At 43.3% G+C, this 21,018-nt stretch overlaps 1 protein-coding gene across 1 annotated transcript in view; it reads left to right on the top strand.

Annotated features, from left to right (window-relative positions):
• The first annotated feature begins 938 nt into the window (after window positions 1–938).
• LRTM1 (leucine rich repeat transmembrane protein 1) overlaps window positions 939–21,018 on the top strand; it is a 32,268-nt gene continuing 12,188 nt past the window's right edge. The window contains 3 exon segments of the mRNA XM_089919885.1: window positions 939–1,062; window positions 8,446–8,615; window positions 18,175–18,313. Coding sequence (XP_089776011.1) covers window positions 939–1,062; window positions 8,446–8,615; window positions 18,175–18,313 — 433 coding nt within the window.

Raw genomic sequence — 21,018 nt, 5'->3', positions numbered from 1 at the left:
CCCAACCTACTTATTACACAAATGAGTAACTAGAAGTCCAAAGAAGCTAGCAACTTGACTGAGATGATTCAGAGATGGCCCAGACTGATTCTAACTCCAGCTGGGCTGGAATAACATACAGCTGTTGCTTCTGCCAGCTGGGCATGCATGTCCCTTTTTTGGGGGAGGGGTTGAAGAGCCCCACTCCCCTTACCCACACCCACACTATTTCCTTTAGGGACATGTCCTGCCTCCAATTTCAGTCCATATGGTTTGCATAGGGTTTGCCCCCCACTCCACAGGCACAGGAATGCACCCTCCCCTCCTCCGTCATAGTGATGGCCATCTACCCGCGCTTTGCCAGTGAGAGCCAGCCCCAGAACTTTGAACTGAAACTTTCAGGAAAGAGGAGGCTTTTCTCCACCGAGTCTCCCAAGCTGATCAGATGAGTGCTGGAGGCACAGCATGAAGAGGGTCTGCTTGAGAACTGGGCTGACACAAAGACAAGTGAAACAACAAACTAAGAACACTGGTGACTTCAGCTGAGCCCTGGATCCAACTGTATCTGAAGCCAGATATAGCTTTGGACTTTTTAGTTAAGGAACAATGAACTTCCACCCACCCCAACCAATCAAATAATTAACTTCCTTTAATTTACTGATTTTGCTTAAAGCGACGTCGAGTTTGATTTTTGTTGCTTGCAATGGATGGCAGCCTGACAAATACAGCTGTAGTCTAGGTTGGTGTTTCCTTCTGATGGGAGATGGGCAACTTATCTTTATGTACAGAGATTCATCACATAAGCACCCCCTTGCAGGCAAATCCAATCACTGACATGGAAGGCAAATCTGTGGCATGCATGCTGCCCTTCCTGACTTCACGTCAAGAATAACTAATGAATCCTGGTACTCCTTCCTAGGGAGCCTCACCATCTACCCAATGCAGCTTCCCACGCAACCATGGCCATCGTTGAGTGGTGCCAGGTCAGCATGACCATGCTGGGGCTCATAGTAGAACCTTTACAGGAAACATGGTACCTTTTCCTAGACCAGTTGAACACTCAAAGCCCTTTAACTGCTCTCAGTAACCACACTGGATAATGAAGAAGGCAAACACGTGTATCTGCATGAAGGGCCTGGTTGCTAACCTTTCAGGAGTATTCTCATTTCTTGTCATGGGCAATTATCAAGAATCTTACAGTTTTTACTGAGCCAGGGTATGAGTTGATACAGTGAGAGAACCACTTAGCTTGTTGGGATCTCAGGAGGTCACCTGGAATGGACCCTAGGCTCACACATACCTAAACTTTCCCAGGTTAAAAGTTTCTTATCTTACCCCAACATCAAGACAACCAAAAAACAGTGGGCTTGTTGGTGGCGGGGGGAGGGGGCGGGGGTGGTGGTGAATAGCGGTACTAATAGAATGCCATTGTAACTTGAGGTCATAGGAAGTTCCAGGGTATTGGTGGGTGATATTCAAGTTGACATCACCACCTCCTCCTTAGGAGGCCTGTCCTGCACTGAAGAAGAAAAGCTAGGACTGCATTTCCCAGAATCTCCTCCATTTGTGGCTCTGGATTAGGGTTTGTCAACTAGAGAGTTGTCAACTAGTTTTAGAGGCAGCAAAGGGACAGACGCCATGTGGCTTTGGAGGCAGTTGCAGGCAGATGTGCTGGCAGATGTGAAGTTTGAGGCAGCTCCCATGTGAATTCTTAAGAGCCATCTGCATGGATGCTTCTTGACCCACATCTCTCCACCCTTCAGTGATCATAAAAGCTTCTTATTCCCTGTATTCAAGTCCTTTATACTTGGAACACTTAGAGTAGCTTCTGTTCCTAGGACCAAGTCCTGGCTGATAGATTGAGGACCTCCTATTTTCATGGGGTACAGTCAGAGCGAGGACTCCCTTTACATACTGTTAGTATATACTGTTAGGTCTCTACCATCTCCACACTGTGAGTAGGGTCCTTCCCCAGGGCACCAGGCAATTTGGGGGGATATCTAGCAGTCAGGATGCTGTGGCTCCATGCTGCTGTACCACAGACACAATATTCTCCTGCAGGTTTTTGGTCAAAAATGCCCCAGTGACTCCTGCAAAGCCCTACCCTGCATGGGTAGCCCAGCCTGACTCTGCAACTCCTTTCCTTTCTCCCTGTCCAGCAAGCCCCAGCTACAGCATTTTGTGCTCCTTGTTTTGTGTCTCTTAGGTTTGCCTTAGTACTGCTTGAAAGATTACCCTTTTCCTGTTCCTTTAGTCTACTGAAAGAGTCAAGGGGCAGTACAGACTAATGGTGGGCTCAGGGTTAGAATCCAGCGTTTAACCTCCCTCTGCTTGGTTGTAAAAGCTGGGATGATAAAGTCAGATAGAGCACAGCGTCTGGTGCACAGTGAGAATACAAGACTTGTTAGCTTCGGTCTGATAATAACCCCTAGAATGGAAGATCACTTTCCTTATGGGGCTCCAGAAAGGATTAATGACGACCCTTCTGCCAGCAATTTACCGTCCCCTCCCCAGCAACAGGTTCTCAGATCCACAAAGTCCCCTTGGAACTCTCTCACTATCCCCCCTCCCCCTCTCACCAATTGATCCTATAACAAAACATTGAAACCCTCCTTGGATTGTCACTGCTTAGAGCAGGCAAGAGCAAAGAGCTGCCGATTCCCTGCCTAAGGCTCTCCAGATAACTCTAATCATCTTAAATGCACTGCTGTCACAGGCAGATTAATTTTTCACAATGCTTAACTATTTTGATCCACAGAGTATTACAATTACAGCTGAAGATCACTCACCCTCGAGCTCTGTTCCTTCAGAGTAATCTCAGTTGGGGACTAAACAGTCCCAGGGATTCTTTTTAATAAACCGCATCTGCTTCCAAAGCCGCATTTCTTACCTTTTATCTGTTCCTTTGTTTCAACTGTTTTAGAAAGGATTGGATTCTTTGCATTCATTGGAGAAGAGAGCAAAGCAAGGTGTTTTTCCAATGTTGGGCAAAACCCCTGTTCCTCCTAGGTTTGGAGCCAGTTTCCCTGAAGTCACATAGCCGCTGTCATTATTTTTTGGTATTCTGGAGCAAGGCATTAGTGCATGTGAACCTGCTTTTCTTCTTTGTTAAATTACACTTTTAATTTTTCTTATCCACTGGAATGGTTATATTCATCTTCTTTCCTGCTGTTAATGGTTCCTCACATTGCTTCTATCCCTCACACTGCTTCTGTCCCTCACATTGCTTCTACTTCCTTCCCCTTCTGTACCTCTTTTCATTCAACAGTGAGTCTTAGAGTTGCTAGCATATTCCCATTCCCCAAATTGGCTGGGTTCCCATCGATTCACCCAAAAGTAAAGTCCATTGGTGGGGAAATTTTCAATCAGCATTTTGCTGCCTCACTGCTAAATAAGAACTTAGGCCACACATATTTGTGGGGAGCCTTTAACACGAAAAAGAAAGACAGAAACTAGCAGAAAAAAAAATGAGTTCAAGTTAATAGCACAAACAGCAGGAAAACAACCCAACAACTTTAGACAATATATTCCGAGAGATCAAAGATGGCATTGTGTCCTTGGAACAACAAGAGGCTGCTGTAAAAAAGAACTCTTGGAAATTTAAAAGAAAAGTGTCAAAATAAACAGGTTTAAGAGCAAAAAAAAAAGTTGGAAAAAGAAAATCTCTCAGAAAAATAAATAAAACAAACAGACTTGGAAAAATAACATAAGAAGACTTCCTAGAGCTGAAGAATATTCATTTCTAAATCATAAGAGCTTGCAAAATGCCCAACACAATGGGTGAGGGGGACCCACAGCATCACGGTATTTCAGGACACTAGAGACCCAGAGTACATTCTGAAAGCTTCTGGGATGGAGGTTGGGAAACTTGGTCATATCAAAGGAATCAGAATAGCATCAGACTTCTTAACAATAACACTGGAAGTCAAAAGAAAATGGAGCAATGCCTTCACAATTCTGAGGGAAAATGATCTCCAGTGCAGAATCTTATACCCAGCCACATGATAATTATGTATAGGAGCAGAATTAGGGTGTTTTTAATGCTATAAGGGCTGAAAACATTTTCTCTTCCTTTCTAAGAAAACTACTGGAGAATGTGAGCAAAATGAGTAACTGAGTCAGAAAAAAAGGAAGACATGGCTCTAGGATAAAGAGGGTTACAGCAGAGGAAAATGGTGAAGGGAAAACTTAGGAACCCAGCTGCCCAGCAGGACTGGGGAGCAACTATCCAGACTGGAACAGAATGGCAGCAGGTGCAGGGAACAAGGTCTCTCCAAAGAATGATGAAATAACAGAAAACTGAATATCTAGGAAATAGTCATAACAGGCATTTGAGATATCTGATGAAACACATGGGGGAAAAATAGGGATGGGTTGAAGGAAAACTAAGCAAGTAAAAAAGCACACAGATTTTTCAGTCCAGGGAAAAATATCATAAAAAAGAAAACACACAACAGCATACAATTTAACACAGTAGGGAATATACATACATGGGCCTAATAATATAATCACTATCTAATTAATCAGAAACTATGAGATAGGTATGCAGCTGTGCTGGTGGAATAGTGAGAAGGTAAGAAGAGCTGGTGTAAGGAATCCAAAGTACTGGGTATTAAAGGAAGTAAATGAGCAATCTCTGATATTAAATAAAACCCAGTAATTTCAATTTGCTAATGAGAAATAGAGCTGCTAAGAGAGGTGGAAGCTGTTGCCTCTGGGAAGTGGGACTAGGGGTTGGGAGTAGAGGGGGAGTGGTGGGTCAAGGGCCTGTTTTTTCTCTGTGTAAGCTTCTTTTTAGTACTATTTAATTTTTAAAAACTGTGTTCATACATTACTTTGCTACAAACCCAAGTTAATTAGAAATAAAAGTGAAACGTTAAGGGGAGTAAATAATCAGCAGATTCAAGCTCCTGGCACAATTCTCAGGCCTGACCTACTTTTCTCATTGTTTATTCCTCTCTGTGCCCAAATAAGAAGAGGTGTGCACACCTGGAAGGCAAAACCGCTCTGGGAGGTGGATGGGAGAACATAGGGAGAAGTCAGTCTCTGCTCCTTGGCTCAGGGTCTGAATCTCTGCGCTTTGTCTGACTCTGCTTGGCACATCTCTGTCCAAAAAGTACATCTCAGACATGCTGTGACCTTAGAACCCATGGCCCACACATCCAGGGACTACACTGGTGTGAGATGTACGGACACACCTGTTTGGGGATGCATTCGCATGTCACTGCCCTATCACAGAGCCTTTCTACAGATGCTCTAGGATGCGAAGCTAAGGTGCAAATGATTGCCAGGCTCTTCCTAATAATCACACGGTAAACCCCATTTGAAGTTTGTGCATGACCAAGGACATAGTTTTTCGAGAAGGAAACTGGTGCCACCGATACCACCCGTGACTGTCTCTGGGTGGAACAACTGCCAAATAAATCAAGTAAGTTTGCTGAAAGACAGCTGTCTTTGCTATGGTACCAGAATGAAGTTTATCCCATGGTGAGCAGTTTCCATTTTTACTACAGCCCAGACAGGTGCAAACTGAGCCGTGGAACGGTGTGGCGGGGAGGCCAGCGCACGTCCTTGAAGTCTCTGCCCAGAGTCCCAGGGACACTCACCCCAACCCTCAGCATGGGCCCTTGCCCCTAGAGGTCAAAGCCATTCATTTGAAGCTGAATCATTAAAATTCGGTTAGAATAGATCTTCCACCAAGATCCCATTAGTGGGAAGAAATTATTACCTTAATAAAACCTAATCTCGTAATGTCCCACAAGTGGTTAAATATTATGGGTTATCTTCTTTTGTCAAAAAAGACAATGAAAACAATATGGAGTGTTGTGTGGGGAGCAATGATACATATTAAAAAATCCAAATGTCATCAAGACTTTATTTACTGCTCCCCCGCATAATTCCAGCATTAAAAAAAGAGGAACAATGAATGAAGGGGGAGAAACGCAACAGACAATACCAAAGCCTTAACGGTCCATCCCTGCGCCAATAAGTAGTTTGAAAATAACGTCCTTCAGGATCCATATGTTTTCTGCATGTGTAAGAACACTCTTGCACAGGGGGCTTACTTCATAACTGAGATTCTTTTCCATTTAATTCAGTCATATTAGATTATGGGGCTGATTATGATCATATCCACAAATCAGTATTTTAACAGAGTTTCCATGGAAACACTATATGCCCCTGTTTTTTAACTTTTTGGACAAGGCTTTGCCTGTTTAACAACTTGAACAAGTTTGACGAGGACAACATGTTTTGTTTAAGTTACATTAACTGGGGCCAATATTTCCTAATTGCATTACCAGGAGAAACATTCATGGCATTACTCTTACCATGAGAAAACCTCCCCTAGTCTCAGCGTTCGATTTGCTTTAATCACCGGAGAACAGGAAACATACCAGGATTGCCTTGTCTTATCAAGTTTTAAATGTGTTAACTGGTTTTAAATCTATGAAATAATCTCCCTTATTAAATGACAAAGTTAGTCTTGTTAAGAGAATCGGCATTTATGGCTATACCCATCGATTTTTCAAAATGCAAACATACAGATACCTTTAGCTCCCTGCTAGAGAGCTGATCTCATTGTGCATAAATGCATACCCTTTTTTGCATATGGTTTCAAAAAAATTCCATCTCCCCCCAAAAATGGTGAAAAAATAATAATACCAAATACAGAATAAATGTAAAGGTGATGTCCAGGAAACAAGAACTCTTCATAAAACAACCTTTTTTTCCTTTTTAGGTATTCACACCTACACAACCAGAGGCGTTTACTTCCACCAGTCCACAATTTGGGTGTAGCCCGTAGCAAAGTGTTTGAAAATGCTGCACTATATAAAGATACAGGGGAAGAGGGCTTGAAGGACTAAAGTCAGAGTTCAGCCTGACAGCATATAAAACATATGGCCCAAAGCTCTGTGAGATGTCTGCATGTGAAATGCTGGTGGAGCTTAATAAAGTATCAGTGAGGAATAGTTTAATTTTATAGCAGTAGGCACCGAAGCAGTAATTTGAGTGGGGCGAGCTGTATTTTAATACATCAAAGTATACTATACTACAGGGAAGTCGAATATATTTTTAAGACAAATGTTCTCTATTCAGAATTACTTGACTCGAAAACTTTCCTTTGTGAAGGAGGATAAGTAGAAAAGAGTCAAAGTCTCCCAAGAGCTACCTGACTTACTTTTTAAACTGTGGACGTATCTCAAAAGTTAGCTGATCTGTTTCCAGGCCGACACCTTTTATTCAGGGCGTGGAGTTGCAGATCAAGGCTATAAACCAACGTGGCAGGTGTGTGGTTCTTTCTTGACCCTGGAAGGCCAGCTGTCCAGTGGGATGGCGGTCAGGTCACCTCCATCCTCTCCATCTTCTTCCTTTTTTAGAGCTGCTTATCTGCTCAGATCTGAGTCCCAGTATCCTCTCCTCTGCATTATGACCGAGAATCCCTCAGTGTGAAGGCAGTGGCCGTGACACTTCTCCCTTCTCCCATGCCATGCTCCTCTGTCTTGAGTCTGGATGTTTAAAGCCAGCGTGACCAAGGGGCTCTGTTCATGTGGCCGTCCAAACAACCGCCTGGCAGAGGGGCAGGAGGAAGCCCACAAAATGTCAGCCTTTTCCTGCTACCAGTCTAGAGATCAAAGGGAGTTCTCCCCTAGCTGCCCAGCGATGAAGAGAGGGTGGGTCTGTGGGGGCAGCTTCTGAACAGGGGAGCAGCCATGACAAATACGGCCGAGATCTGACTGATAGTGCCGTTCTGGGGATGGACCAGATTAATGCTAGCTCCATGCACAAAGTGCCCTGCTTTCTTCACCTCTGGCCCCAGGATGCTTTCCCAGAACAGACAGGCGGCAAGCTGTCCTCTTCTCTTGGTGGCCCTTAGCCCCTAGAAGCAATGGGCAATGGAGACCTACAAAGGCAGAGGTCTTGCTGGGTAGGGGTGAGCGCATTATTCTACCAAGTCCGCTGTGTCTGAGCTAAGTCTCTTTTAGGGCCCGTCCTTTGCTGACGAAAAGAATAAGATGCAATAAAAGAACACAGGAGTTAAAAGGCTTTGAAATCAGGCAATGCAGGCTCAAGTCCCCACTCTCCTACTGATAAACTGATCTCTGGCAAGTGACACCCTTGCTAAGATTCAGGTTTTCCTTCAGTAAGATGCAGAAAATAATAGTTCCACTCCTGGAATGGAGGAGGAACTCATGATGGTCTCCAGGTAAAGCACCACGTGCCAGAGACTTTCTGAGTCTTCTATGAGTTTTAGATGTTTCAATTCAGCCCTGAGAATTTAGGGACTTACTGTGTCAGTCAGAGCAATTGAACTTCAAGACAGAGGAGGAACTAAACAAAGAATAAGCTGCTAATGATAGCACTCTGCCGCCTCTAATGTGATGGAAGAGCAGAGAAAAAACCGGGAAATTAGATTCAGTTTCCTCTTGGTCCCAGTGTGTGGTCCAACCTTTGTTACCCTTTCAGATGGACTTCTTCTGGACCAGGTACTTCATTTTCTTAAGCCAGTGGACCTGTTCTGCTGGGGAAGTTTCAGCAATGAGCTGAACTACATGAGCTCACTGCTGACCTGCCACTCCCAGCAGACACCTGGCAATCACGAGGAGCTCTACCTGGGGATCACCCACACGCCCAAAGTGAGAAACACAAAATGCCTGTGCCATCCCCTGACTTAATCATATTTCTAGTGTATGCCAGGGGTTTCCTCTGCAAATGCACAGACCACAAACCTAACTTCTGTTTGACTGTGTCCTAATAATTTGTCTGTCATTTTTGAAGTCCATTTTAAAAAATAAAGAGCTTATTTTTATCACTGTAGAAAAATTACCATGTTCACAAGGACAAGGAGAAAATACCAAGTTTACATCAAGATGTAGAAGCTGGAGGGGTAGGTGGGCTCAGTCAGTAGCTTCCTAGGGCGTGATTCAAATTCTCCCCTCAGCAAATTGGCCCTTGGCTTTGTATTCCAGACTTATCTGTCACTTCTGAGAATGGCAAGGATCTGCTTCAGGAAGAGGAACTAGGATTATGTTAGCAGGATGCCACCAGTTGTCTGTCTCGACTACTGGGCTGGAAAGGATTCTAAGGCCATGCTGGGCTCCATGGGGTTGCTGGGTGGGACCACCTGGGCCCACAAATGTTACCTCAAGCACCTATTTGCCACCCCTGGAATGCTAGGTATCACATCCACACTTACATGCACAGGATTACTCAGGAGGGAAAGTTCTGTTCCACCAAAGTAGCCTCAGTGCCCCAGCAGGGCCGACTCCTCCTTGACTCCCTGTGTGGGGAGGCTGACGGCTCCATTCTGCAGCCCCTCAGGCATGTGTGGAATGGATTTGCCCACAGCCACAATCTATAAGGAAAAGCTCAGGGTTTGACATATGTGTACTGAGATTTCATAATGCTTGCAGAGTTGCAATCCTCTCTACCTCTCCCAAGAAGCATATAAAGGACAGCAAGATGCATCTCTTTTGTTACGGTGAGATGGTGGAGTTGACAAAGGACACTGCCTGTGAAGTGACAGCACCTCCCAACATACAGTACAGGGCTCAGTGCAGGAGTCTAACCCCGACCCCCACACCAGAAAGCAGCATTCTTGCAGAGGGTTGTGTGTGTGTGTGTGTGTGTGTGTGTGTGTCTGTGTGTGTGAGGGCGGTGGGGAGAGGGAGAGAGAGCTTTTCAAAATCAGTAACACAGTTATAGTGGAAGATGGGGGCATGGGGCTCCACAACCAGCTTCTTCACCTCTTCTCCAGGATCTGCCTGCCCGAGCTCTCCCCTCACCCTCTGTGCTATAGTCATACTGGCCTCCCAGTAGCTCTAGGGCACTGTGCCATCTCTCTGGCCTGTCAGCCTTACACATGCCATGTCTTCACCTGGAATGACTTTACCTCATCATCACTTTTCTTTTCTGCATTGAAGTCTAGCCCATCCTTCAGATTTCAGCTGGTTAAAACATCCATAGGGATGGCTGCCCCAAGCTACCAAGTCAGATTCCCTGACTATATTCTCTTACAACATCATGTACCTCCTCTTCCTAGCACTTTTCATGGCTGTAGTTTTTCATATATTTGAAAATATGTATGTCTCCTTGTGAGACTGTAGGGGCCATTTGGACTGTGGGTCCATCAATTTGCTGTCTTATTTTCATGCCCATAATATCCTCAAACACAGAGATTAACAGGTCAGGAACAGTCAATAGATGCCTCCTTAATAAAGAAATAATACACAATGAAATTTACAGCAGACTGTCAGAGAAGATGAGATGAGGTGGGGTCACAATGAGAGTGCCTCTAACATACCTATTTTTACATAAGGGTGTTTTCACTTTCAGGAACATTTAAAGTGTCAAAAAATAAAGAAACTCCAATCTCTGAGAAGTAAACACCTACACTGCTCATTCTTAGTAATGTCCCAGTAGATTTACCCATCTTAGCTCTTCATCACACACGGCAGCAGCACGCAGCTGTATTTCCAAATGCCTTCATGGCAGGAGTAACTCAGGGCCATGGATAGAAACTTATAAACATCAGCTATAGCAGTGGAGAGCAGTACACTGAGTTTATTTTCTCCTCGGCCCTAATTAGAATCACAAATGAAATGTTGACAACACATGGAGGAGCCTGCTTGTTGAACACAAATGTTTCCACTCGTATCAACCTCGAAACTCTGATAGTCATGCTTCATCATGAAAGCTAAACAGCCCTGGGGAGATGACTACATGTTTTCTCTAATTACACAAGGATGGGGAAAAGGGCCTCCTACCAAGGACGGACTAACTAGAGGAAAGATTGGTAGGTAAACCTTAAAAAAAATAACAGCATGTGCACATAGTAGGTGACCCAATATGGGCTTCCTGGATGAAATGAAAGGATGGGACCATTACTGTTGCACTGGAATGGGAAGCTGACTGTTATAAACCTGGATGAAAGCTGCATCAAAGTCAATGCAGGACCTTTATCTTGTTAACAGAAGTCCCACATGAAGGTTGCAGTCGCACAACACCAACAACCAACTTTCTTTTGTTTGTGGAACTATTTTGATGACAAGCAGAGATATGTAGAGCACAAATTCACTCAGACTGCGAATGATTCCAGGCAAATACACACACACATACCTGCATGCTTTATAACCCTAAAAGATGGTGAACTCTGCCACACAGGCAAAATGCTCCTTTGCATTTAACTTCTTTGTTTTTGTTCCAAACAGATTAGTGCAAGTAGATACAGCCTAAGTGCCTAGTTGATACATGTCATACAGACACATTAATAGAGAATGTATTGTTAGGTGCAAAGGCATCTTTTGTTAAGATTTTTACATTAAAATATGATTTAATCCTCCTTGCAAATCTGCCAGTTGGGTTCCTTTGTACAGACGATGAATTTGAAGATCAGAGAAATTAAATAATTCATTCAAGGTCATGGAGCCAGTTAATGTTGGAGACAGCATTTGAATCTAGATGGTTTCACTCCAGATTCCATTCTTTTAATAGGGATAGTGTTCTAAAATGAAATAATGGGGCAGATGAAGCCTGGAATAATGAAAAGGATTCCTAAAGTTTGGAATCTATAACTGGTGAGTTACAATGTAAATCCTGCCTGAGACAACTGTGTTTTCCAGAACATTTTCAAGCTACATGTAGCAAAGAGCCAACACAGAGCAAACTTTAAAGAGAAAATGGCACAACACAGATTCATTATTTCATCACAATATACATACACTACTATAACTTGAAAATATGAAAAACACATTGTCATCTATTTCAAAAACTGGACTTTTATCATGTTATAATAAAAGTACAAAAGCAAATAAAAAATTACCAAGAAGAGCTGCACAAAACACTCATTTTATGTGTAACATAAGTAAACAATCAAACATGAACATGAATTTGATTCCAATTTATATTCTTGGGGCAAGGACAAAAGTAGCCAATCAAAAGATCTAAGTAAAACAATGTGTCAGTGTGAGGCCTTGGCCAGGCTTCCTGAGCTGCCATATTTCTTGATCCTTTTGTTTCTTTCATTAGCTTTATATCAACCAGCATCTGCCTGTGTTTATTCCACCAGCTGTATGAGCTCACTAATTACCTTTAATCATACTTATCTGAAATGCATCTTTATCTTCACATACATCCAGTATGCAGGCAAACCAACTGCTGGGAGGCTGAGGCCGGGAAGACATTGGAATGGGCAGTCTACTTCCTCTAACCTTGACATAGTGGACGGACCAAAAAAGAAAAAGCATCTAGGTCTGCCTCTGCTACCAGCCAAAGGACTTCCGAGACTTGGTTCTCAGAGAGTTGGACGGTGTCGGTGTCCAAGCAAGTCATGTACAGTTTTCACATGGGTTAACAGGTGCAAGGTGATGAGATGATCAGCGTTGATTGATAAAATAAGTAAGAATTGCTAAACAGCACCCTCCAAACCGGTAAGTTCTTTGGAGGCCAACAGCCAGCGTGCTATGTCTTTCCTAGTTCCCATGGCCCCTAGCTCAGACCTGGGCTCACTAGACAAGTGGATGCTAAGAAGTAGTCTCATGCATTCTGGCCACTGTCTTCCTTAGCTTTAGAGAGCCTGGAGGCACACATTTCATATCCACTATTCCACTCATTTTATCAAACATCTCAAGGCCAGATAAAAGGAATTTAAACTCTATGGATAGTCATATGAAGTAAACTGAATGACCCTAGGAAGTCCTTGAACCTGAATTTTTACCTTATCCAAAAGGCAAGAAAGAATGAGGAGGTACACATATCCTTCCTACCTTCTTACTAGAGAAACCATATGGCAGCCTTGATTTTCGGCCGAATGGCTCAAAAGGAACTGTGTTTTTATCTTCTGAGTTAGTTAGAACTTCCAGATAATAAAATTTGTAGCTTACCATAAAAAAGAATGGATTGTATTTTTAAAAAAGATCTTAAGCCATAAAATACATAAAACTATAGGTTCCCTGAATATTTTACCCAATATGGATGCTCACAATCCATGTGATTGCAATAGACACTGGAGACGTTGAGCAAGTTGCTTAACTTTTCTGCGCTTTAGTTTTGTCATTCATTCATTCAACATTAATTTAATGTGCATACTACATGGTATTGTAGAAACTATGGGAAGAAATCAAAGAAACCATCTTAAGCTTATAGACTAGTGAGTTATTGTCAACTTTAAGTGATATAATGCAAATAAAATGTGGAGGCAGAGACTGCTAACGCTCTCCAACACCTGTGACGACTCTTCTTCCAAAACACACAGCTAGACTACATTTCCCAGCCTCCCTTGCTGTTAAATATGATCATGTGATTTTTTTCTGGCCAGTGGGATGTAAGTGCACTGATAAGTACCATTTCCAGGCCTGGCCAATGCTGGGTCCTCATCTTCTTCCACCATCAGTCAGCTAATGGTGAGAACTCTGAGAACTAAGAGGAAGGCACAGTGGCAAGATGGAAGGAGCCTGAGTCCCTGAATGACTGTACCGGAGCCTGGCCCTTGTCAACCTGAGCTAGACTGTGATAAGAACAATAAATAAGTTGTTGTGTGGAGCCACTGAGATCTGGAGGTTTATTTGTTACAGCAGTTACATTAAGGATTTATAATTTACCTAATATAAATCCCTAGCAATATCTGGCCCATTGTAAGCACTGAACGAATGATATGATAGCCATTTAAAATATATATTTCTAGTTCTCTTGCTGTATGTTTCATAAGACCAAAAAGAAAAAGAAAAAAAGAAACAAGAAAGAAACAAGGAAGGAGGGAAGGAAGGAAGGAAGGAAGAAAGGAGAAAATAATACTGAGTTCTTTTAAGAAGCTCTGTATAAATTTTATACCTAGGTGCTGTTTGGTCATCCACAACCGCAGGGAAATATTTTCCAAGTGCCAAATCTCTCTTCATAATTAAATGAAATTTCTGCATCGATCTGTGGTACCAAGGGCCTCTTCCAGGCTATCCTGGGCTGCAGCTGTCACTCGGCCTGGCTGCCTACCCCACATCAGATCACCACAGCACCTGCTTTGGATGGGGCCCACTGATGGGGATGGGGGGAGCACTTTGCCAAAATTTCACCAAAGCAGACATTAAAACTGGGAGAAGTGCTCCTATGAGTTATAAGGTCTGGTCACATGTGGAGATCATTTGGCAAAGAAAGACAGATGTCACTTTTGGGGCTAATCTTCCTAGAGTGAGGGGAGCTGAACTCTAAGGATGTTATTTACACATACAACACAGCTAGTAACTAGAGGATAAGCCATCTCAAATATTCCAGAAAACAAAATGAAGCTCTTCTTGCTATTTAACAAAAGTCAGCTCATTTCCTTTGTATTTTTAAAATTACAGATGTAATATGTGTTTGTTGTATGTAGCAAGTTGAATATGCAGAGGTATAAACAGAAAAAAGTTAATTTTCCTCTCTTTCTTCTTAAATTACTGCTGTCCTCTAGATAAGGAGTATTATCAATTTAGTGTCTATCCTTCCCCACTTACTCCATCTTCAGACAAACCAATGCACATTTTTAGAGTTAATCCTTCCACCTTTGGGGTTTTTTTTTTTGTTTGTTTCAACATAAATGGGACTATACAATGTGCATTCCTATTCAGGTTGATTTATTTAACCTAACAATTTATTATGAATATCCTCCCAGGTGGATATATTTAGCTCTAACTTATTCTTTTAAAATAGCTGTATAATATCACCTGGGAGAAAGAGCTATTACATATTTGCTGGATTTTAAGACATCATCCATTTTAAATGTTAATAATTGTTGATTTTTTTTTGGAGGGAGGTGAAATGTTAAATAGACCAATTTATGTGAGGAAATTTTCTGACTTAAAATGAGCAAAAGAATATAGGGAAACATTCTGACTTAAAATGGGCAAAAGCACATAGGAAATATATTTATATAAAAATATACAGAAACTAGGGAATTCTTGAAATTGCAGTGTAACGGTAGCCACCATATTCCTTTGGGGGTGTGTCTGAAGCAAGGTCTGTGTGGGGAACTGGGCTCTTGACTAGATCTCGCGGTACAGGAGCCCCTCACGGGAGTCGCTTGACCTCACCTGACGTGTGATGTCACTCCTGGGTGATTCTTTTGAATGCGGGGTTGTCTTGCCACTTCTCAGCTCTGGCTCACGGAGGGAGGGAGGGACAGAAGGCAGGTGCTGCAGGTATTAGCATGCAGATCACACAGCCTCCCTTTGTTCTCTGGGCTGAGGTCAGGTGGAATAAATCAATCAGCCCCTGCATCTAAAGTCTTTCTAGGTCCAGGAGCCTTCCACTCCAAGTCTGCACTGCCCATTTTGAATCACCATTAGAGCCAACTGAACCAAACAGCCCCTTTGGGCAGTAGGCCACTGCTCCCAGGAGCCCAGCAGTGGTGGGGGCTCTCTGCGTATTCCCAGGGTGCTCACAGATTAGCTGGGAGCCGTCAGTCAAGACTGTTTGAGGGCTGAGAAGACGTACTGCTTACAGGAGATGCCACTTCTGATTATCTGCTTTACCAGACCTGTACCATGCACATAACATGTATCCCTTGATCATCCCTGCCTCCTGTGAGGTAGGCATTCCACAGATGAGGAAGCTGAAGCTCAGAGAAAGTGAACGGTTTGCCCAAGACCACACAACCTCAGAGTATAAGCACCACGGAAGTGCGCTTCCTCCTTCAGCCACACGGCCTGGCTTTAACTGCAGGTATCCTCGACTGCCTGCAGTTTTCCTTTAGGTGTCCTGGCCCCCTACGCCCAGCTATGCTGTCAACAGATACATCTTTTTCAGGCCTCTGAGTCCAGGACCCTAGCTGGGCCCTGCAGGACACGGCTAAATAGCTCTGCTGTAACCCAAAGAGACACTCAAATTTTTTGTCCAAGCTCCCCTAAAGTCTGTAAATACAAAGCCTTTCAAGCCCACTCAAGCATTCTGACCAGAATGACAAGGTTTTAGACATAAGAGGGGCCTAAAGATCATCCTCTCAAGCCCTCTCATTTTACAGATAAGAAGGAGACAGGGTGGTGGATATGTCCAGTGGGGCGGTGGCGGTTGGGGTGGGTGACAGCTGGCCGTGGTGGAGCAGTGACAGTAGCGGCTAGACAGCAGGATAGAGCAGGGTTTGCAAACTATGGCCTGTGGGCCTATCTAGTCGTCTACCTGTTTTGTCTTTGTAAATAAAGTTTTACTGGGGCTCAGGCACACAATCTGTTTACAGATTGTCTGTGGTTGGCTGCGTGCTATAACATCAGAGCTGAGTAGTTGCAACAGACACCGCATGGCCCTCAACATCTAAAATATTTACTACCTGGCTCTTTACAAAAAAAGCTTGCTGGCCCCTGGGAAACACAGAGGCATGCAGGTTGATATAAGTTACTGGAAGCTTTCCAGTTCTTAGAATGAGTGTTAGATTCACAGGTGTTTGTCATATTATGACCCATTGATGACTGAATGCTACATACAAGCCATTGATGGTCATGTATACACGAATAATTATAATTAAATTCTGTGCTCCTGAAAGTAGACAGATAGGAAAAAGGGAAGGAAGGAAGGGAGGAAGAAAGGAACCATTTAGCCCTTATTAAGATTTAAATGGCTCTTTGTTGTCTACATCTGACTTTTCCCCACTGTATTATCGGACGCTCAAAGAATGTTGGAGAGAAGGACGAAGGATGACAGGCTGAGTGAAGCAGATTTTTCAGGAAGGAGGCAGGATGAGTGTCCTAGGTTCTGTGAGGCTGGACGGGGCTTGTCCAAAGGAGGAAAGGGATCCCAAAGAGCAGGCCATTAAGGATAGTCACAATCCAAATTTTCAACTTCATGCCCAAGGGTACCGCCAGAGTGGCACAAGGGGCCAGGCCTCCTGGTCTTTTGTCAGGACCCCCTCCTGCCTGTTGAGTCAAGGTGGAGTTGAATGCTAGCAGCACAGAAGCCTTGGAAAGCACTCTCCTGGGTAATTGTGACCATTTATTAAGGCACTCTGGGCCATGACATGTATTGCTTCATGTAATCCTGGGAACAATTTTATGAAGCAAAAACAACTGTTATCCCCATGTCAGAGATGAGGACAAGGGGTTTTCAGTGGGCAAGTTACTTGCCCAGAGACATGAAGCTGGTAAATGGTGAAGCCGAATTCAAATCCAGACCCAGCTGATTCCAAACCCCAAACTCAACTGCTCTATTACACTACCCGGGGCCAGGGATCCCATTTCACACTGCCTCAAGAAAAGCATGTTTTTTTCACCATAGGCATGTGGAACATTTTGGCATGTTGAAGGGCAGCTTTGACATTGAAATCCCACCTCAGCAAATGGAGGGGCATTTGCACATTCAAAGAAATGTTCCAGCCCCTGGTGGGAAAGTTTCCAATGGCTTCAATTAGAGAACAGTCACAGTTCATTGACGCCTGATGCTCATGGGGGCCGGCTTTATTGTTCTATATGTGAAAAATGAGGAAAGAGCCAGAACCTCAGCATCAGGGAAACGATGAAAGATTGAGAAGTATTTCCAAAGGCATGCAAACCGAAAGGTCAATTCAGTGAGGAGGTGAGGGCGGTGGGGCGGGGGGGAGCAAGCAAAGAAGCAGCTGAGAAGTATTTGTGGCCCCAGGGAGAAGAGGCAGTGATGCCCACGAAAGGAAACCATGGCTATGAATTTCAGGGCATCAAGACCCTGTCAACACAGCTAATCCCTGCGGATGTTGGCTGAATAAGCCTTCGGTGACCAAACAGTGCACTGTGGAAACCGTGTCAGCCTCCAGCAGGCCAATTTGTCCTCATATTACACACTCTGCTGGCTCTGTTGCTAGACCCCCAGATCGAGGATCCACAGCGAGTGTCCCCCAACTCAATGAGGGTTGACACAGTGTGGTTAGTAAGTCAACAGAATTCAGAAACCAGGACCGGATTAAGTAGATAGTTTTATTTTGGTGCCCTGGACTTCAAGCAGATTAAATAATCAAAAAGCCTGAGCCACTGGGGTCATGTTTGAATGCTACAGCTGTTCACCGAGGTTTGACAAACATTTTTTCTCTGGCTCGTCGGCTCAATGGGAAAGGCGGCGATGATCCTGGGGAGGGCGACGCTTTGAGAAAGAAGCGGGGGGGGAGCACAATCAAAAGATCCTCTTATGGAAAACAATCCCAGACAGATGGAGACAAGGAAAGGGCTGCTTAAATAAGTGTCTCCGGAAAGCGACAACTGTTCTCTACATTGAAGAAAAGCACTAGTAGGATTCAGAAAAAAAGTGAATGAAAAGCTGGACTTGGAGTTCGCCCTCGGTGTGTTGATCTGCAGATTAATAAAGGTGGGCTTCAGGTTCAACGGGTAAGCTGGTGGAGACTCAGTCATGGAAGGTGAGCCATGATTAATTCCCTCCCGCCTTAGAAAGTGGGACGCCCCTCAGGAAAGTATCTGTGGGAAGCTTATTTTCAAGTTGTCTTTCTCAAAAGACCAAACAGATGTTAAAAATTGTCTCTGATAGAAGGATTTATGTTTGTGCCATGCTGGGTCAGAGGAAGGGGGAGGGGACCAATGTACACAGTCATGAATGGGTATGCAGTTGGCCTGTCATGGGCCATTTCACAGAAAACACAGTCCTTCAGGTTGGAGTTCATTTATCATCCACTTGGAGGGGGTGGGTGGGAGTGGGAAGACTTTCTGAAACTAATTAACGCTTGAGACCCACAGCTAAATTGAGGGTGGCAACTCTCCTCTAACCGGAAGATGCTTTGGCACTGAGATTTACATTTATTTAAATTATAGAAAGGAAAGCAAGGGTTTTGCTCTTTTATATGCTGGAAGAGGCAATGGGACTATGATGCTTTGCATACCTTGAGCTAGACTAAACTGAGCAAAATCTCCTTCGGAAGGCTCTCCAAACATCTTCCCTCTTGCCCTAAAGAACTGTTCGCAGCAGCAGAGAGTTGAAAGGACAAAGGGGAAAAGCCTCCATGCATTTGACAGCCACATTGTACTTTTCCCCAGTTAGGGCCCAAAACAGACAAACACATAAACCAAAAAACCTCTCTCAAGAGCTTTCTCTCCGAGTAGATAACCATCTTGAGTTTTAAATATTATTGCCTGGCCCTGTGAATTCCTCTACCAATTTAACAAAATGTCCTTGATGGATGTTTGCCATATTTTGAAATTCAAGTGTTAGGAAAAAAGAAGGGAGTGATAGAGCTACATTGGAAATTGACCGAGAAGCACCTAAGAAAATGTCAACTCAGCATCCTCTCTGAACTTGACAAGGAGGTTCCTGTTGATTCTAGAGACCCCGTACACATTTCCACACGGCCAAAGAGCTCTGCATAAGGATGCCTTCTGCAGCATCATGTCATGAAAGAAACTGCAACAACTCAAATGCTCGTCAGTATGGGAGTGGCTAAATATTAAATCTGGCATGGCCTCACCATGGAATACCCCACAGAAGTTAGAAGGAATTAAAGAGCTCTCTATATAACCATGTGGATGAATCAGTTTTGAGTGACTAGATTATACTGAAAATTAAACATGCCTATGATTATATTTATGTAGTTTTTAAAAAACCACTATGCAAAACATTATGTAGTATGTGTATGTATGTGTGTGTTATGTAAAAGTATTTATAGGCAGTAAGGCACAGCAGGACCATGACAGACCCTGGAAGCAGACTGCTGGGTTCAAATCATGATTCTACTACTTCTGTGTGACCTTGGGCAAGTGATTTAGCTTCTCTGTGCCTCAGTTTCATCACCCTTAATAGAGGCATAATAATAGACCCCAAATTACAAGGTTAGAAGGACTAAATTAATATATATAAAGCACATTCAACAGTGCCTGCATCAGAACATGAGCTATAAGGCTATTTCCAATTGTTGTTCTTATTTTTTTTTTTAACATCTTTATTGGAGTACAACTGCTTTATAATGGTGTGTTAGTTTCTGCTTTATAGCAAAGTGAATCATCTATACACATACATATATCCCCATACCTCCTCCCTCTTGTGTCCCCCTCCCACCCTCCCTATCCCACTCCTCTAGATGGTCACAAAGCACAGAGCTGATATCCCTGTGCTTTGCAGCTGCTTCCCACTAGCTATCTATTTTACATTTGGTAGTGTATATATGTCCATGCCACTCTCTCACTTCGTCCCAGCTTACCCTTCCCACTCCCTGTGTCCTCAAGTCCATTCTCTACGTCTGCATCTTTATTCCTGTACTGCCCCTAGGTTCATCAGAACCATTTTTTTTTAATTCCATATATATGTGTTAGCATATGGTATTTGTTTTTCTCTTTCTGACTTACTTCACTCTGTATGACAGTCTCTAGGTCCATCCACCTCACTACAAATAACTCAATTTCGTTTCTTTTTATGGTTCAGTGATATTCCATTGTATATATGTGCCACATCTTCTTTATCTATTCATCTGTCGATGGACACTTAGGTTGCTTCCATGACCGGGTTATTGTAAACAGAGCTGCAATGAACATTGTGGTACATGACTCTTTCTGAATGATGGTTTTCTCAGGGTATATGCCCAGCAGTGGGATTGCTGGGTCATATGGTAGTTCTATTTTTAGTTTTTTAAGGGACCTCCATACTGTTTTCCCTAGTGGCTGTATCAATTCACATTTCCACCAACAGTGCAAGAGGGTTCCCTTTTCTCCACACCCTCTCCAGCATTTATTGTTTGTAGATTTTTGGATGATGGCCATTCTGACCGGCGTGAGGTGATACCTCATTGTAGTTTTGATTTGCATCTCTCTAATGATTAGTGATGTTGAGCATCCTTTCATGTGTTTGTTGGCAATCTGTATATCTTCTTTGGAGAAACGTCTATTTAGGTCTTCTGCCCATTTTTGGATTGGGCTGTTTGTTTTTTTGATATTGAGTTGCATGAGCTGCTTGTATATTTTGGAGATTAATCCTTTGTCAGTTGCTTCATTTGCAAAAATTTTCTCCCATTCTGAGGGTTGTCTTTTCGTCTTGTTTATAGTTTCCTTTGCTGTGCAAAAGTTTCATTAGGTCCCAGTTGTTAATTTTGGCTTTTATTTCCATTTCTCTAAAAGGTGGGTC

This window comes from Delphinapterus leucas, chromosome 10 (genome assembly GCF_059928025.1).
Source record: "Delphinapterus leucas isolate spDelLeu-1000000601 "Yukka" chromosome 10, BTC_Dleu_Yukka2, whole genome shotgun sequence".
Classification (NCBI taxonomy): domain Eukaryota; kingdom Metazoa; phylum Chordata; class Mammalia; order Artiodactyla; family Monodontidae; genus Delphinapterus; species Delphinapterus leucas.
This window is presented reverse-complemented; position numbering and strand designations above follow the sequence as displayed.